The sequence below is a fragment of the Dipteris shenzhenensis genome, chromosome 2, assembly GCF_047967505.1.
Source record: "Dipteris shenzhenensis isolate YYH24624 ecotype China chromosome 2, Dip_SZ_1.0, whole genome shotgun sequence".
NCBI lineage: Eukaryota > Viridiplantae > Streptophyta > Polypodiopsida > Gleicheniales > Dipteridaceae > Dipteris > Dipteris shenzhenensis.
The window spans coordinates 64041770-64059028 of NC_141597.1; the positions used below are offsets into that span (position 1 = coordinate 64041770).

The 17259-nt window shown below is 44.6% G+C and overlaps 1 protein-coding gene across 4 annotated transcripts; it reads left to right on the forward strand.

Moving 5' to 3' along the window:
- Window positions 1-7108: 7108 nt before the first annotated feature.
- On the forward strand, window positions 7109-17017 carry LOC147905164 (two-component response regulator-like APRR2). Of its 4 annotated transcripts, none has more exons than XM_087390726.1 (11): window positions 7109-7447; window positions 7780-7859; window positions 7965-8019; window positions 8276-8322; window positions 8438-8518; window positions 8785-9648; window positions 9759-9899; window positions 15724-16065; window positions 16181-16237; window positions 16341-16457; window positions 16578-17017. In XM_087390726.1, the coding sequence occupies exons 1-11, from the start codon at window positions 7318-7320 to the stop codon at window positions 16725-16727; spliced, it is 2064 nt and encodes a 687-aa protein (XP_087246852.1). In that variant the 5' UTR covers window positions 7109-7317; the 3' UTR covers window positions 16728-17017. The 4 variants fall into 4 exon arrangements, with proteins under 4 accessions (XP_087246852.1, XP_087246860.1, XP_087246869.1 ...); XM_087390734.1 differs by having other exon boundaries at window positions 7110-7447; window positions 8441-8518; window positions 16578-17016; XM_087390743.1 differs by having other exon boundaries at window positions 7390-7447; window positions 8257-8322.
- Window positions 17018-17259: the final 242 nt, after the last annotated feature.

Below are 17259 nucleotides of genomic sequence, written 5' to 3' on the forward strand. Positions count from 1 at the left end.
TTTGATAATTGTTGCGATCTGATCAAAGTTTGCAAAAGTGTCAATGATAACTATTGCCAACTCATAAGATCATGGACATAGTGAATCATTTTAGATATAATAAGATGTTATTTATACGCACTTTTATATTTCCATAGTCGTAATTCTTTGGAATCTTGCAAAGGCAAAAATTGTAACTACAACTGCTCGAAGATGTGTGAAGATGATTACCTTGATGGTTTGAACATCTTTGATCATTGGATTGTGTATAGCTTTTGTGGTTGAATTTATCATCTTTAGGAAATTGCACATATGCTAACCAACATATCCAAACATGCAGAACATGAGGAATGCATATTGACTAATCATGATTGTTTTTCAGATTCCAACATTCTAGCAAAGAAATAGGCGACTTCTTGTCGAGCTGTGGACGTCACAAAGGATACTCCACGTAAGTAGAATGTACGGTCATTTCAATTCTGAAATGTTTCTGCACCGTCTGTTGCTCTGGTCCGCATTAATGCGCTACACCTCCAACACTGGAGGTGACTATTCGAAATGGGGGGATGGCACGTTCCCCTATGATATATAATTTTTGGAGAGACATGTGCCGACTCTCCACCATACATTACGTATGGTTTTTTTTTTTAAACACCTCATCTTGAGCACGCACACTTCTTCGCACATTTTGTTTCCGCAAGGGAACATTACATTTGCTTGGTTTGACCAACATACTAATCATGTCTGCAACACTTCTGTTTTCGAGATGTTTGCAGCCTCCAAACGAGTGTCTTCTCCTAAAGGTACGCACAACAAAATGTATTTGCTTGATTCAAGTTATTTTATCAATTCTTTCACCTTCTAAAGATAGAGGTTCAGTCCATTTTGTTTTTCCTGTTGCGTTTAGACAAGACCACGTGTGAAATTGTAGCAAAGTTTCGGATGGTTTTTATTATTAATCCCTGTAGGTGTTTAAACCCGAACATAAGACATCGATTCATGTCACGATGTAGAAATGACCACCGAAAACTCCTTTGAACATGACCATTCGTCAACGCTCAGAGCAGCCAGAGGTCGAGCTATTCAACTTGATATAACATCAAGAAAGATGTCCTTGAGGCCAGCTACGTCATCGTGGTTGACCATCGCAGATAGATACAAGCAATGGGTTAGTAATTGCACGGCTATTTTCTCTAGCCTTCAAATCTGCAGTGTCTGTGGCATAACCACGCTACTGTCTGCAAACCAAAGGATCGTTTCTTCGCAAGGCATAGGCATCTCGAGCCACAACGCCCCACTCAGAAACATGATACTTTTGGATGCCTGCGAGAATATGGGCATGCAAGTGACTTACTGGAAATGCCAAAGCTGCACATGAGATGCCCAGCGGAGCAGATACATTGTGCGGTTGATGCCACCGTACTCTCGGCAGTTGCTTAAAACAAACCACCTCCACACGCAACTGCTAAGCATCATAGATATATCCATTTCAGTTACCACGACTACAAATGCGATTGCTCGTGGCACACTCGATCGAAGGTCACTTCTAGACAATCCTCTGATATCTTGGCGAAACGTCCCACTAAGCTGGGCTCAAGAAATCATGACGAATGAGCTGTCAGGTGTGCTCGCATACAACATCGAGAACAATCCAATATTGCGCAAGTACAATTCTTTAGCAGAGCGTGCGGACATCAAGATGGGTATGTGCATCTTGAGTCCTCAAACCATTGCAGGTATCTTGGAACTACACGATGAGACAGCTCCCTTCGAGTTAATGTCAATAGCGGAATCTCAGCTTGAGCTCCTACTTTTGCAAAACATGGTGGACCCCGCGAACCATCGCGCCTTTGATGCAAGGGACAAGCATGAGTTTGCCTCCATACAGCTACGGGGTACAGAAATGCTTTCAGAGAGGGTCGCTTCATTCCACGTCGACGGAGTAGCGGCAGCTGGCAGTGCGTACGTTGACATAACCATGGAGTCAGCAGTGTTCCCCTTCCTGTTCCCTTTCGGACGGGGCTACTATGATGGCTGCATACAGTTCAGCAACTATGTGAAAATGAGAATATGCACCTTATTCTCTATCTACACGCTCTACAAGCCGTACTTGTTGATCATGTTCCAGTTAAAATAGGCAGTGATAATTGCCAATTCAAGCAACTCTACATGCTTGCAACGAGACATCGACCAATATAGGAAAGCCAACCCTACCACGACCGATGAAGACGCAATGAGACACGTGCTATCAACAATGCCGGGGTCCCCATCGTGGCATCGACGGCAACTGAAGGACCTCATAACGACCTCATAACGATGGTGGATGCTTGGGGCCTCCCAGATTTCTTTCTGACATTCACTGCAGACGAGGTCCACCATTAATGTGATCGAGAGCATCGCAACACATTATAATGCGCAATTCACTTGGAAGGACTATCCTGTTGAATGCATGAAACTTTTCCACGCACGCTTCCACATGTTCATGCGCAAGCATTTGCTTTCATCCGACGGTCTGCTTGGCCGAATACAACACCATGTCGTTCGTTATGAGATACAAAACAGGGGCTCCCTACACGCCCATGTCATATTGTGGTTCCACCATGATGACCGTCAGCGAATTGCAAATGAGATTGCGGCTTACGTCCCCAGGGACGAGGCCCTGGATCCTCGAAACACAAGGCTGCGAGAACTAGTTCTCAGGAAGCAGTTGCACGTATGCAGGAAAGCGTGCTACGTCGGACCATCACACCACAGTTGCAAGCACGGCTTCCCTTTCGCAACACAGCCAGAATATGAACCCATCCTCGACCCTCTGACGCAACGTTGGTTGTATTACCGGCTGGGACATGAGCACCGAAACGTCGTCCCTTACCACCCTTCCGTGTTACTGTTGTGGGGTGCGCACATGAACATACAGCGGGTGACAAACTCTTCAATCTCTCACTACCTCCTCAAGTACGCGATGAAATCTGAACCAATGGGCAAATTGAACATCCGTTCAGAAGACGCCTCGCGTTTGGGGTTTCAACATCTCGATGAAGTAAAGCTGAAACTCATCGCCGCGAGCCTCCTATCAAAACCAACCTCTCCAACAGAGGCCGCGCTAAACTGCATGCAGATACCAACAATCACAAGGAGCGAGACCGTTCACTATGTCGACTCCTCCCCACCATCTCTAAGACAACGCATCATCTCGCAAAACAACGTCACCCTGCACCCGGTCGACATATACTGCAGGAGACCGAGCGTCATCGAGGATAGCACGTTCTACGATTACCATAGGCAATATTGATCCGAAAGCCCAAGGAAATGCAACGTGGAACAGTCGGTCTTGACCTCTTAGGCAACAGGATCGCAAAATGTGAGCGAGTAGTCAGATTCACTGACTACCACCTTGGACATCAACCAGATGGGTACTTCTACAACGTGCTCTTGCAAAAACTCAGCTTCAGGAATGAAACGAAGCTCATATCACCTGCCAACACAGCTGGATCCTACTTTGTCGAATGCCAAATGCGCGGCCTCATATTGAGCAACGAGGACCTCGAGATGTATGTGACCGAATACACGCAAAGGAACTTGCTAGTGACTGACCACACAGACCAGTTGATCAATATGATATTGCAAAAGGTTGCGATCATCCGAGACTGCCCGATGGAAGCGCCTAACATCGACTAGCAAACTGTCGAAGGGCCAACACGTGCGAGGATGTTGGAAAAAATGGCCGAGTTTCGCACCGTCGCCAATGCCGCATTGACAGTAGAACAACAAAGAGTCTTCGAAAGCCTAGCTTCAACAAGCTCGGGGCTGCACGTTGTCTGTGGAACACCAGGTAGCGACAAAAGCTTCTTGATACGGTACTATGTTTCGCATCTAGTAGCGCAAAACAAAACGGCAATACTCTGTGCATCAACAGGGGTGGCTGCGACGCGGCTGAGCGGGATTGCAACCACTGTACACTACCAATTCAAGATCCCTGTGCGCAGCAGTCAGTACCCACTGAACATCCATGAGACGGATGAGCGACACCTCGCAATCAAGGAAGCCAACGCGATCATCATTGATGAGATGTCCATGCTAACAAGGATGACTTTCGATCTTGTGGTAAGACAAATCGTCAATGTGACTAATGGCACATTGCATGAGCCATTCAGACACAAAATGCTCATAATTTTTGGTGACCTGGCACAATTACCACCAGTCTGCAAACACCGCGAGGATCTCTGCGAGCCATGCCACATCACATCCTCCGCGCACTGGGCTCAAGCGAAAATGTACCACATGTAATTCTCGGTGCGACATGCACGAGACATGCCGTTCCTGGCATTCTTGCATACCATAAGACTCAGGACGCCCACAACTGACGAGATTTCCGACTGTTTGGGGCAGTTCATTGTCGACAAGGAAGGTGCATGCCACTTCATCGATGCCGAAACAACCATCATTTGCACGCACAGAGTCGATGTCGCTACCTTCAACGATGAGCTTGTGGAGAAATTCAACACTCCCGAGATGATTGTGCATGTTCAAATACACAGTAACGCCGCGAGCGAACCAGCTCTCAAAGAATGGTTAGAGGACAAAAGCTTCAACGAGATAGGAAAAATTTGCGTGGGGGCGAAGGCAATGATAACGGAAAACATCGACCTCGCAATAGGTGCCGCAAATGGAGCAATGTGCAAAATCAAGAGCATCAATGCAACTAGCAGGGGAGAAATCAACGGTATCACTGTCGTCGTGGACACAACAGTGGCCGTGCTCACATTACGACGCTCGAAGCATCAGTGAAAGGCAATAAATGGAAAATGGTTCCACAAGTCCACATTTCCACTAATCCTAGCATACGCTATCACGGGACACAAATCCCAAGGCGCAACCATATCCAACAAAGCGCTGCTCATATTCCGAGGAGTGTTTGCCCCTGGCCTAGCATACGTGATGTTGTCCAGAGTGACTGAGAGAACGAGGCTGCGCATACTACATTGCCCACATCCAGACATATTCAGACCAATTCCACGAGAGTTCTCACAGCCGACAACACAACCACGCGCATAAAGGTATTCACTACCAGAGATTGAAAAAGGCAAAGGCAAGTCATGAATATGTTACATCAAACATGCGTGCAAGGAAAATGGTTTTAATATCTTGTCTGTTGTCGAGAACAGGTGCAGAGAATCAGAAAGCTCGGGACGTTGCAACATAAGACATGGACGCAGACAAGGTAAATTCCACCAGCATGAAAGAATCTTTTTCTCTTGAAGATTTAAAAAGACAGCTCATTTGAAAAGACGGTGTAATAAGTCGTGCCTGCAAGCAGCTATTTGAGCTATACAAAAGCAACGCGAAGGCAACAAAACCTCCACCAGCAAAGAGGAGGTTCTTCCTAACCACAAAGCAATTCTGGCTAGCAAACAATGCAGGAGAACGTCCGGGAGCTTACATCAACGGCTTCAACACGTATGTGGAACTATGCGACTTCATTGACAACTGCAATAGGCGTTTGCCAGCTAAAAGACAGCCGGGAGGCTTGAGATTCGCAAATGGTACGTAATGCTTCCGAAAATTAAAAAAAACGGCAACAGTTGAGAAAAAGAATTAACGAGTTGCAAGAACAACAAACTCATCATGGATTGCACTTCTCCTACAGGACTCCTCAAAGAGATCCTTGTCGAGCTTGACATTGAGTTCAATGAGACCGATAGGATGATGGAAAGTTTGGAGGGGCAGAAGCTACTAGACACGAAGACGAAAGGGATCACAGCGTATGCGTGCGAGCTGTTGCATTACGGGTACAACGTATCCTTGGAGTTGCTGAGGGACACGACGCGCGATCAAGGAACGGCTATACTCGAACAATTCATGGAACAATTTGGAGGGACGCACAACGCGACGCACCCGGTGACGACAATGGAGAAGCTTACATATATTTTCGGCAGGGACTTATACGAGGAGCGCTTCGGTATTGGAAACGATCCTTTCACGCCAACAGAGAAAAACCAGGGCAAGTAAATAAATGCATTCTATTATGGACCTCAAACGAAAAAAAAAAGACCGAAAACCTCGATGACTAACATAATTGTCAATGTTTACGCAAGTACGACATTAAAAGACGCGAGCCTCGAGATGAAGGAGGAGCCTCCACTGAAGCGCCCGCGCAAGGGAATCGTGCGAGCCTCGTCGTCTACTGCATCACGTGCAAGCCCAACAACAGAAAATACATAGGGAGCACGACGGACCTGCCGCGGAGGATCAAACGACACAATAAAAAACCATCGGCGAAAATGAAAGAGGACTTGCAGCGTTACAAGCCCTTCAAAGAAAATTTCGAAATCAAAGTTTTGGAAACAACAGACTCTATAGACAAAGCACGAACTTTAGAGCAGTACTACATAAGGAGCCACAACACAGTAGGTCCATTAGGTTACAACACGCTCGAGGGCCATCCGGCTAGAGCGCGGAAGTACTATTTCCTAAAGCGCAGGAACATAATTTGACCCAAAAAATAAACATTTGTGCCTTCGAAAAAAGGGATCCAATGAAGTTGCAAATGGTGCTGGAACTTTTGTCATACATGCAATGCAGCTTTGGGTTTGGATTATTCCTGTCACAGTTGCATGCTTCTATCTCAATTTGGTTTTGATTTATTATTTATACATTTCTGAAATACATCTCCCCATCGTTCGCTCGAAGTGGAATGACAATAGATTTGCTTACAGTGCAAAGAATAGGAATTTGTCTTCCTCCGAAAAAAAGAAAAACTACGTTTTACTGTCGACATGAACAACATCAAGTGCAAGCAGGACTGGATGATAACGAAATCTCTACAAAAGGTTGCATGCAATTGAACATCAATCTTCTGCATCATTTTTGACAACGTGACTCATGTGAACCTCAACAAGATAGCAAAAGAGAGAAGTATTCATCAAGAGCCCAGCTGGCCAAGAACTCTAGTTTCTTCAAAGAGGAAAGCTGGGTAACTTAAACGCCCAACCGAAATGGGAGTGAGTGCTGTGAGGGAAGGGAAGGGGGAAAAATGAGCGACAGGGGTGTTTGTAGACGTGGCATGGGGGAAGGACCACACACGGGGGCAGGCGCTCCTGTACACTGCCTGTATCCCTGTTTTCGCTGCTGGATTTACTCACTCCTCATTCTTGTTCATTTCTCCCCCGCCTGCAATTCTGCAACAAATCACAGCTCCATTCTCACTACTCCTCTCTGCACCTCGCACCATTCTCTTCGCAATGCCTCTCCCCCCCCCCCCTTCCTTCCATCTTTGTGGCTCAATTATGACTTCCCTCACAAATCTTTAGCTCCCCACTAGTCCCATTCGCCTCAGCCATGGTACCCCCTGATGAACCTTTGCAGAACTGGAACGACTTCCCCAGTGGACTACGCGTCCTCGTGGTTGATCAAGATAAAGAAGTCCTACATGACATCAAGTGTAAACTGGAAAGCTACCGTTATATCGGTGAGTCTAACGTACAGCCTGGTCGTGCCACACAACACGACGCTGTTTCCAAATTAACTGCTGGGCAAGTCGTTTTTTTTACTACTTCATCCTGAATTTGACAAACTGTGCTCCCCTACGGCCAATTCACATCGACATTGTCATCCACTCAAGCATTTCTCTGTCTGCATGCCAAGTGTTGACTTCGACATAGGCTTTCCCAGTCACAGACTCGGACTATGTGAGCGAAGCTCGTTGAGGTTGAAAAGCGTCCATCGTAACATTATTTGTACCTACAAATTTCTCCTATGTCTGCCCATGTTGTCACGTTATTCATGTTATACTGTGAACAGTTACAAGCTTTTCCAACGGAGACGAGGCGTTGGCAGCGCTTGTGAGCCAGACAACCTTATTTCATGTAGCGTTAGTGGAGGCAAGTAGTCTCGGACTTCTGTTCGGTGCTTTGACAATGAAGGGTTTGCATATCAGTCTGCAAGAAACTTTACCATTCCTGATGAAGTTTAGTTGGACTGTGCAGGCCGGCGTGGATGGATACAAGTTTTTGCAATTCTCGAAGGACCTGCCCACGATTAGTATGTATAGTCTCAGAGAATTTAAACTTATTGGATGTGAGGACCTTGAAATAGAGTCGATTTTGCATTCTTATGAACAAATCGAGCGGACTTTTAACTCCTTGTATATCGGATTTAAACCTTGTGAACCGTTAGTGGGTGCTATCTTCCATAGTTTGGACTTACCGTTTGCTCATCCAGAGTACTGTGTAAACTTCATAAGTTATGATTGCAAAGGTCATTAAAGACTTATTACAGGTCGCCTATGCTGATGCAGTGATATCAGCAATAGAAAACATGCCTATGATGGTGAAATCGATTGCTGTAAGTGTACAACCTTAATGCGATTGCTCCTTAGTTTCCATTATGTGAACACGGTGTATGAGGATATGCCACTTTGAGTGTTTACTGATTTGGTTAGCATGTCCATGCTCCAAAGCAGCTTGGAGCTGTGGAATTTTTATTGAAACCATTGTCGGAGGACAAGCTCAAAAACATCTGGCAGCATGTTGTACGAAAGGTATTGAATTTACGATTTCTTTAAGGGTTTCAACTCCCATGTCAGGTACCTTTAAGCCCTTTGCTCGTTAGTCCAAAGAGTAGCGTAGTTCCCATTTATTCATGTAAAAACTGTTCTACCGTTCATCCACGTATACTGATTCAGTGGAATGCAATGCTCTTTATGTAATGACTTAAATTTATCACCAAAATTAGGTGATACTCTGGCTACGAAGATGGCTTTGTGAGATAGGACTTAGTTTTGCATCTTAATATGAACTGGTGCAGGCTTTGGACTCCAGAGACAATTCGATACCAGGAAAGCTCAGTGTGAGGCCTGCAGGACAAGATCATCAGGCATTCTATTCAAATGAAATCAGAAAGTTAGAAAAAGTAAATCTTGGGAGAGAAGATGAAGAATGTAATATTGGACCAGCTGTAGAAGTGAAACCTTGTCCCTTGATACTATCAGTTAACGAGAGGTTCCCTGCACCATCAACTCCCCAGTTGGAGCAAGGTGGGAGGATTGCTACCCTTGATGAGTCTCCTCGATCGCAAGACTCTACGCAAGACCATGTTGGGAAACAAAGGATTACAGGCAGATCATTGATAAGTGATAATTCAGTCACAGTTAAATCAGAATCGAAAGAGGTGCTTCTTACCAAACTCGGGCCAAGTGCTGCAAGAGTAAAAGAGGAAGAGACTGATCATCATCCTTTGGAAACTCCTGAGCTCCCTTGTTATGTTGATTCAAAGGCTGAACCTGTTGCTTATAGTAATGTGGACACTGACATTATCAGCAACTCTAAATCTTTGCAGTCCATGCCTAATGCAAAGAGTCAGAAGAGTGCAATGGAATCCTTCGAAGCTTCAAAACCTGAGTATGCTGTTGTGCCAAGAGAAGGGAATGGAAGATTTCCTTTGTCCGAAGAAGGTTATGACCATGAGCAAGGGGAAAATGAATTTTTACTGCACTTCGATGATCCAAAAGAAACGGTAGAGTGCACAAATGCAGAATCTCCAGTTCCTCCTCAATCATGCGATCATGGCCAAATTGGAGAGGAAGGGAGGGAGGACATCAAAAGAAAACTGAATGGTCCTGAGCAGGCTGGTAAAGAGAGTAAGACCTCCAATGGCAAGAAAAAATTTAAGGTATATGAGAGTATGCATAGCTGTATTAACTTGGAATTTCTTTCAAAGTCTAAAGGCTTATTTCCAAACACTGGATTCTTTACCTTGAAATCAGAGAACTTTTTCCTCAGGTAGACTGGACAGCAGATCTGCATCGTAGTTTTGTGCAAGCTGTTGAATTTCTTGGAGTTGACCAGGCCATTCCATCTAAAATTTTGGAGGTGATGAAGGTGGATGGATTGACCCGCCACAATATTGCCAGCCATCTGCAGGTAACTCCATGTCCGTTCCCAACTGTGAACAAACAGATCAGACAAGGTGGACTGTGATTGTTGTCCCAGAAAATACAGTTGATGTTTCCTTTGAGGAAAGTGTTCTTTTAACACAATTTTCTTAAATTCTATTTGATAATTAACCCCTGATCATGATGTAGAAAGCTCCCATGATGCGGGCTAGCTAAAGGTAGATCCAGTCATTGCTTGTACAGCCACTCAAGGCTGATGTTTAAAAGTACCATGCAGTTATAGAATCTAACGTGTATTGATCTTCAATGTCTTGCAAGTACAGCTGAAGCCCCTTTTATAGGTCTTGGGAAGTGGGGCAGCACCTAATGGTATATGGGATTATGAAACAGGGGTGCCCATGGCATGCCCTCACAAACCCAATAACTCTACCATATGTACAGAAATACAGAAGAAGTAACTCCATCTTTAAATCCAAATAAAAAGGAAGCAATAAATCACATGGCCAATATTCGGGCATATCATACTCATTGACTTCTCATTCATGAGAGGGGTCTTCTTGAAAAAATTTCAAGAAAACAGTCCACTTTTCTCCTTGTATTGCGATACAAGGGTTAGATCTTCATAAGGCAAACTTTATCAACATAAAGGAGAAATAAAATCAGGTGCATGATACTATTCTCAAATAGGGTCTGATCTTGAATCTGTCATGGATCTAACTCTTCACTTCATAAAAGATATACAAGTAGTCTCTGACAGTTCTCCTCTTTGGCATAAGCTGCTCAAACCCATAAACTGGATATAATAACTTTGAGATTCTTTTGTCCTGGTGCTATGTATACAAAAGTTTGATGAGACCAAACAAAAAGCCCATAGCCTTGACCACATAGGTCACAGAAAACTGCTTCCATAATAGAGATTATATCACTCGTGGACAATAACTTGGAATCCTCCAAAACCGAAATATAACTCGGAATAAGTAGCTTGTCCCATCAAGGAATACTTCAGGACCACATATGTATGTATAAGCAATCTTGTGTGCTTGGCTTTTGATCTCTGAAACAATCAAGGAAGCATCACACTTCTTTCCTTGTAAGGTACAAGGGTTAAATCTTTAAATAAAGATAAATCAAACTTCATAATCATGAAAGAAATACTTAGCCTTAGATTTCCCATAACACCTCTGAAAGCACTTTGTCCAATGACAAGCTTTCACTAAGAAGTGTTTCTTTCTTGCTTTTGCCAATTCAGCCACCAATAGTTCTCGATAGATGAGGACCTTCTTCCCTTCATCTTGCAATCTTGCTTAGGTGCTTGTACTTGTGAGGACTGAGTGGTTGCGTCCGTGATGAGAAAGACGAAATAGCAACTGCTGCTTTTCATTGCTTTTACTACTTTTTTTTTAAATGCCGCTTTGGAGAAAAGAAGGCCACGTGTGCATAAAAAGCTGTTGCTTTTTGTGAAAAGCGGGTGCTTTTTTTGGGAGAAGCAGATGCTTTTCGTGAAAAGCAAGTGCTTTTTGCTGTGAGAATTTTGAGCAAGAGATTGGAAGCACGTCACCAATGACGATGACATGGTGAACGTCTTTCCCACTTGATAGATCACAAAGAAGAGAAGAAAACAGCCCAAGAGATAGGGCGATAGAGAGAGAACAAATGTCTGACCAATATGGATTTGTGCCTCCTGAAAGATGTGCCTCAGCTCCTGGTCTCCAAACAGGGGTGCCCCCCTTCTTGGATGTGTATTAGTTCACAAACAGGAGCGCCCCACCTTCTCGAGCAAGAATCAAGTCACAATTGGTGCGCCTCACCATCCAACACTCGAACTGATACAAAAACAAGTGCGCTTCACCTTGATTCACAGCTGTGCGCTAGCCTTGGACCGTTTCTACCAAGGAAAGTGAAAATCCTATGCTCTGATACCACTGAAACCATACCAGAAACCCTAAAAAGAACCAGTATTCACAAATGAAACCCTAAAAACGAATCTTTGCTGGTAGAAACGCAGCCTGGATCTTCGATTCGCAGCAGATAATCACGAAGATATATTTTGAATCTCATAGAAAAACAGCATCTAATAGCTTCATCTGACGATGAGCAGCAACAAATTTCTTCTGGGAATCAAAACGACTGAGAGAGGTAGAGAAAGAACAGAGATTGCTACTTCCACGCAATATTTTTACAATATTTCACAAGAACTTCGCGATAGAAACTGGAGAACACAAACTGAAATCTGAAAATCAGATTTGCAGCACTTATCTCAAAGATTCTTCGCAATAGAACAGAGGGAAGGAGATGCAGCACGTGCAACACTAGGGCCCAAAAATAAGAGCTGGACCCCCCCAAAGGTCTTTATTGCAATAGAATAATACTTTGTACAACTGGCTCTGAAAAGAGCATGAAGCTGAGTACAACTCTTGAATGAATCTGGGAGGCCTGGGGCCTTTCTTTTATAGACTAGGCTTAGCAAAAAGCTAGGGCCTGCTTTCTAAAAGCTACTTTTACAAAAAAAACCAAGCTTTTTAGGCTTTCTTTTTAAATATGGTGCTTTTGATGCCTTTTTAATCTCGTGGGCCCTCCTTTTAAAGAGGTGCCCCCTTGTCCATGCTTTTAGGCCTTGTGGGACCTGGCTTTTGTGCTTTCCTCCCCACTCTTGGCTACTTTTTGCACTCTCTTAGGTCCTACACATTGCACAAACAAGTTCTTGGACTAATCCTAGTCCCTTGTGGGCGTCCCCATAGCTCTCTTTTACCAATGCAAAGCAAAAGTAATGGTGACATCTTCTCTTCTGATCTGCATATTCTTTCATCCTAGATGGTTGCGTAAGTTGTCTTTGATCAGCTTTAGGACTGATTGCATTCTCTCGAACTCATCCCTTGCATGTTGATTTAAGGAAAATTTGATCGTTCAATGTAGAAGTTAACTTAACCTGACATCCATATAAGGCTTCAAATGTGAACATACCAATGAAGCATGCCTCGTAGAATTATGACAGATTTCTGCCAAAAATAACCACGTATCCCATGACTTATGTGTGTCAAAACAAATGCGTTAGATATTCTTCTAGCCACTTATTTACCCTCTCAATTAGATCATCAGATTGGGGATGGTAAGCTGTACTTGGGGCCAATTTAGTACCCATTTGAAAAAACAACTCTTTCCAAAACCCACTCATGAATGTGGCATCTTTGTATATCTCGAGGGAGGCCATGCAGCCTATATATATATTCTCTGAATTGACTGTAGTGTCACCAAAAACCTGTCTAGAAACGAGTTTCAAATGTTTCGAAACGAAAAACGAAACATTGCGAGATTTTGCTTGTGGCTTCGTCTAGAAACGGGTGGAATATAGTAGATAGTATACTTAAATATTAATATATAAAAATAATTATCTAGAGACTCTCTCTCTCTCTCTCTCTCTCCCTTTCAGACACACATGGATTATTTAATATATATAAATAATTATATAGAAATTCTCTCTCTCTCTCTCTCTCTCTCTCTCTCTCTCTCTCTCTCAAACACACAGGGTTGACTTTGGTATCCCCGGCTCATGAATCTGGATCAGATGGAATTGAATCTCAAGCTCCTCCTCCATTATTTGGCTGCGCCTGAAGAATATGATCCATGACTGTAGGATGGAGGAGCTATCCAATCGCAGCATATGTTGAAAGGGTACCTCCATGTGCCAAGAAGACCCCCTCGGAAATGGCATGGCAACTCTTCATCCGTCCCATACGAATGTGCACAAACTCGAGGGGCTGATCCCATCAATGTCTCTGCACAATCCTTGCTCCTCAATGACTATAGCATGGAGGAGCTATCCAATCGGAGCATATGTCGAAGGGGTACCTCCATGTGCCAAGAAGACCCCCTCGGGAATGGCGTGGCAGGTCTTCATCCGTCTCATACGAAATGTGCAAACTCGAGGGGCTGATCCCATTAATGTGTCTGCACAATCCTTGCATACCGACTTCTTTGTGCCAAAAGTCCGAATTTGTGATTGGATATATTCTAGTCTTACAAAGGTATATATATATTATGTGTGCCAAATGTGCCATATTTCTTTATGAAACAGTATCTGAGGCCATGGTATGGGATGAAGAGGGGCTTAGAAGATTGATTGCTGAAGCAAAGGGAGAGGACTCAACAAAGGAAAGAAGTCAGGAAGCACGTGAGGGATTGCAGACCCAAATGGAAAGAGAGGAGCAAAGAACTAGAACACAGCCCAGGCTTTCAAAAGCCCCAGATTCCTTGCAAACTGGCATTAACACGGTCCCATAGCTGGGATAGAGTCTCGGCCTCCTTCCGAGCCAAGATGCCAAGGTCCTCTGCCAGGGGATCTGGCTGTTTAACACCTATCCAGATGAAATCTTCCATGTCGTATGACTGTAACACAGATTCCATCATTGCCCGTGCCGAACGTCATAGTTGAGCCCATCCAATTGCCGGTCAACCGGGAACGTGGGCAACACTGGAATTCTAGTCTTGTTCTCTGCCATCTCAGACAAAGTTCCCATGTTGGAGTGAAGAGGATGATGAACCGAAAGAGAAGATGGATGGGATAGAAGGGAACTGAGGGGTTTGAAGAAAGGTGAAGGCGGAAGAAGAGGATGAAGGGGCTGACAGCCCAATGTACCTTCACACCTCGCTTTCCGTCCCTTGAAAACACCTCCTTTCTGATCTGAAAACACCCTTCAAAGTCACCCCTTTGCTGGTCACCCAAACAGTCCACTCCTCAAACATGCTCCTCCTCAAAGATACCTCCGAACAGCACCCTAATTCTCCTCTCTGTGTGTTGGCTCAACACTCCTCTGCCCCTTGGGTCTCAAGCCAACCGTGGTTCTGATACCATGTGAGAAGTGCAGCGGGAAATGAACGGAAGAGAGAGAGAGATAGCACGCCTCACACACACACACTGAGAAGGAGAGAAAGGACAGAGAAAGGCACAAGAGAACTGCAAGTGATCTTTGGAGAAAACCCCGCTACAACTGGGAGAAAACCACAGAAACAACGGGCTGCTCGAGAGCTTGGAACATACAGCTCAACAACCAAGTGAAGGGAGCACTAGGGATTGGATGAACTGTTCCACTACCCTGCTCCTCAGGTGCACAACAGGGCTGGCTCTGCTCCTCTGCCAGGCCCTCCAAGAGATGACGAAATGAGGTCTGAGGGGGGGCCTATAAATAGCCCCTAGCCCCTCCCTAGTCGGCTGCTAGACTAGGGCCGACCCCTGCTAGTAGGTGGGCCGACTGCTGCACATAGGGCTGGGCACACAGCCCTATATAAAGGGCACACCCCTCTATGCCTAGGGGGGACGACTCAGCAGGCCCCTACAGGGGCTGACCAGGCTGCTGCTACTCTATATAAAGGGGCTCACCCCCTCCAGCATACAAAGGGGTTGCCTATGGCCGACATGGTTTGGAGATAGGGCCGACCCAGCACCCTATAAGTGGGACTGCTGGGGCCTAGTCTCCTGCCCAAAACACCTGCCAGCCTACGTAGATCTATCCTCATGGGGGCGGGCACACCCACAATAAAAGCCCTCTCTCTGCCTACCCTAACCTCACACTGGGCGGGCACACCCACAAACATTGGCCCTCTCTCAGTAAAGTGAGATCAGGAGATGTTCACCTCCAACAGTCCACTGGAGCTGGCCCATGGCTATCAGGAGAGAGAGAGAGAGAGAGAGAGAGAGAGCACTCTTAACTTTCATATACACATGCGTGCTGTCCTTCCTTTTTGTCGTTGGTGAATTCAAGCTAGATTAGTGTCTGAGGAGTTCTAAGAGAGGTGGAAGCATGGATGTGTCTTATCCACCATTAACTGCAGTTTCTTTTGTTTGATTGGACGCTCAGAAGTATCGTTCCCACAGAAAGCACCTTCTTGCAAGAGAGGTGGAAGCAAAAAAATTGCATCAGAACAGGCTCACAGATCTAAGACCCTGGAGTAGATTGGGACAGGATGGAAACCAGCAGCTGGCTTCTTACCAATGCAACTCAAGCTGGATTCAACCATGGCTACCAACCCTACCATTCCAAACACGTCCTTCAGTCCAGGGTCAGCGGATATGTCCACCTTTACATGTGTGGGGTTACCCGATGGTTGAACCCCGTCCCATGCATGTCTTGCAACAGCACAGCTTGGTAAACCCAAATCCATTGCAGATGCCTGATGGTTTAGTCTGGCAGCATCCCGTGGTAATATGTTGAGCTTTTTGTTACTCATACTGCTATCATTTTGATGATCATCGATTGAAAGCTATCTGTACAGTACAAAATTGGAGTCATTTTGTATCTTGTTGGGACTTGACAGGCTGATTCCTGTGGGGGGCTCACATCCCCAGGAACTCCGTGGTATGGACAGCATATGGTACGCCAACTTCTCTCAAAATTTCTTAGCATTATATAATCGTTCCATTTGGTGCAGTGGTTTCCAAACACTCACTTAATTGCTATCCTTTGGCTTTGGGCAGAAGTGCCTTTTTGCCTCTTCTGGATGTTCACAGGGAGAAACACTTAAGGATGCTGAGAGTTGTTGCCACAAAGTTGCAGATGGAATTGGATATAGAAAACTAAAAGAAATCAATCCAGTAATATTTGTCTTATGATTATTTATAAAAACTGCACGTTTCTGAGATTAACTGCAAAATTTATGCATCAATTATTTCAGTTTGACCTGATCACATGAATGTCATGTTGACTTATGGCAGCCAAAGGAGCTTCTGGATGCAGCCATTAATGAAGTCCTGAGCAACCCTTGGACACCACTTCCTCTAGGTCTCAAACCACCTGCAATGGAAAGTGTCATGATAGAGCTTCAGCGCCAGGGTGTTAACACTATTTCTCCTCATACAAGATAGAAGCCAAATTATGGCTTTTAATATCTGTTCATATTTGCCGACTTTTCTCCTTTTAAAAATTTTATACACATGCAATGCTGCCAAAGGGCTTATTCAAGATGTGTAAATTAGGAATGTCACATCACTGCTATGAGACAAATTTCAAAGATTTGGCCAGACATGGTCATAGAATGTTATTCAAGTCGCAAAATAATACCAGCGTCTACAGTTGAAAAGGAGACTGCAAGGTGTCCATCTTTGGATCCTGTGATTGGCTACCTGTGTTTTTTCCTGGCTTAATCAAGCACGATAACCATTTACTGGCTTTAATTTCAAGGTACCGCCAAAATTTCTGCACAACTAATTATTTGTTATGTGGAGGGGCTCTATGAGGTCATTCAGTCGAGGGAAATCTTCTCTATCAAATGTTATATCCACTGTGAAGGGAGTTGATCATGTCTTAAAATGCCAAATGAGAAGGATTACGTACCCACGATGTTTACAATGTTCCATCCAGAATCTTGTGAAGAGTGAAAGCTGATATAATACGTGT

Bases quoted from the DNA above. Each gene is read 5' to 3' on its own strand.
- LOC147905164 (XM_087390726.1), top strand. From the start codon at position 7,318: ATGGTACCCCCTGATGAACCTTTGCAGAACTGGAACGACTTCCCCAGT. The intron at 9,900-15,723 runs GTAACTCCATGT...TTGGACGCTCAG, and splicing joins ATATTGCCAGCCATCTGCAG to AAGTATCGTTCCCACAGAAA. The intron at 16,066-16,180 runs GTAATATGTTGA...GGGACTTGACAG, and splicing joins TAGTCTGGCAGCATCCCGTG to GCTGATTCCTGTGGGGGGCT.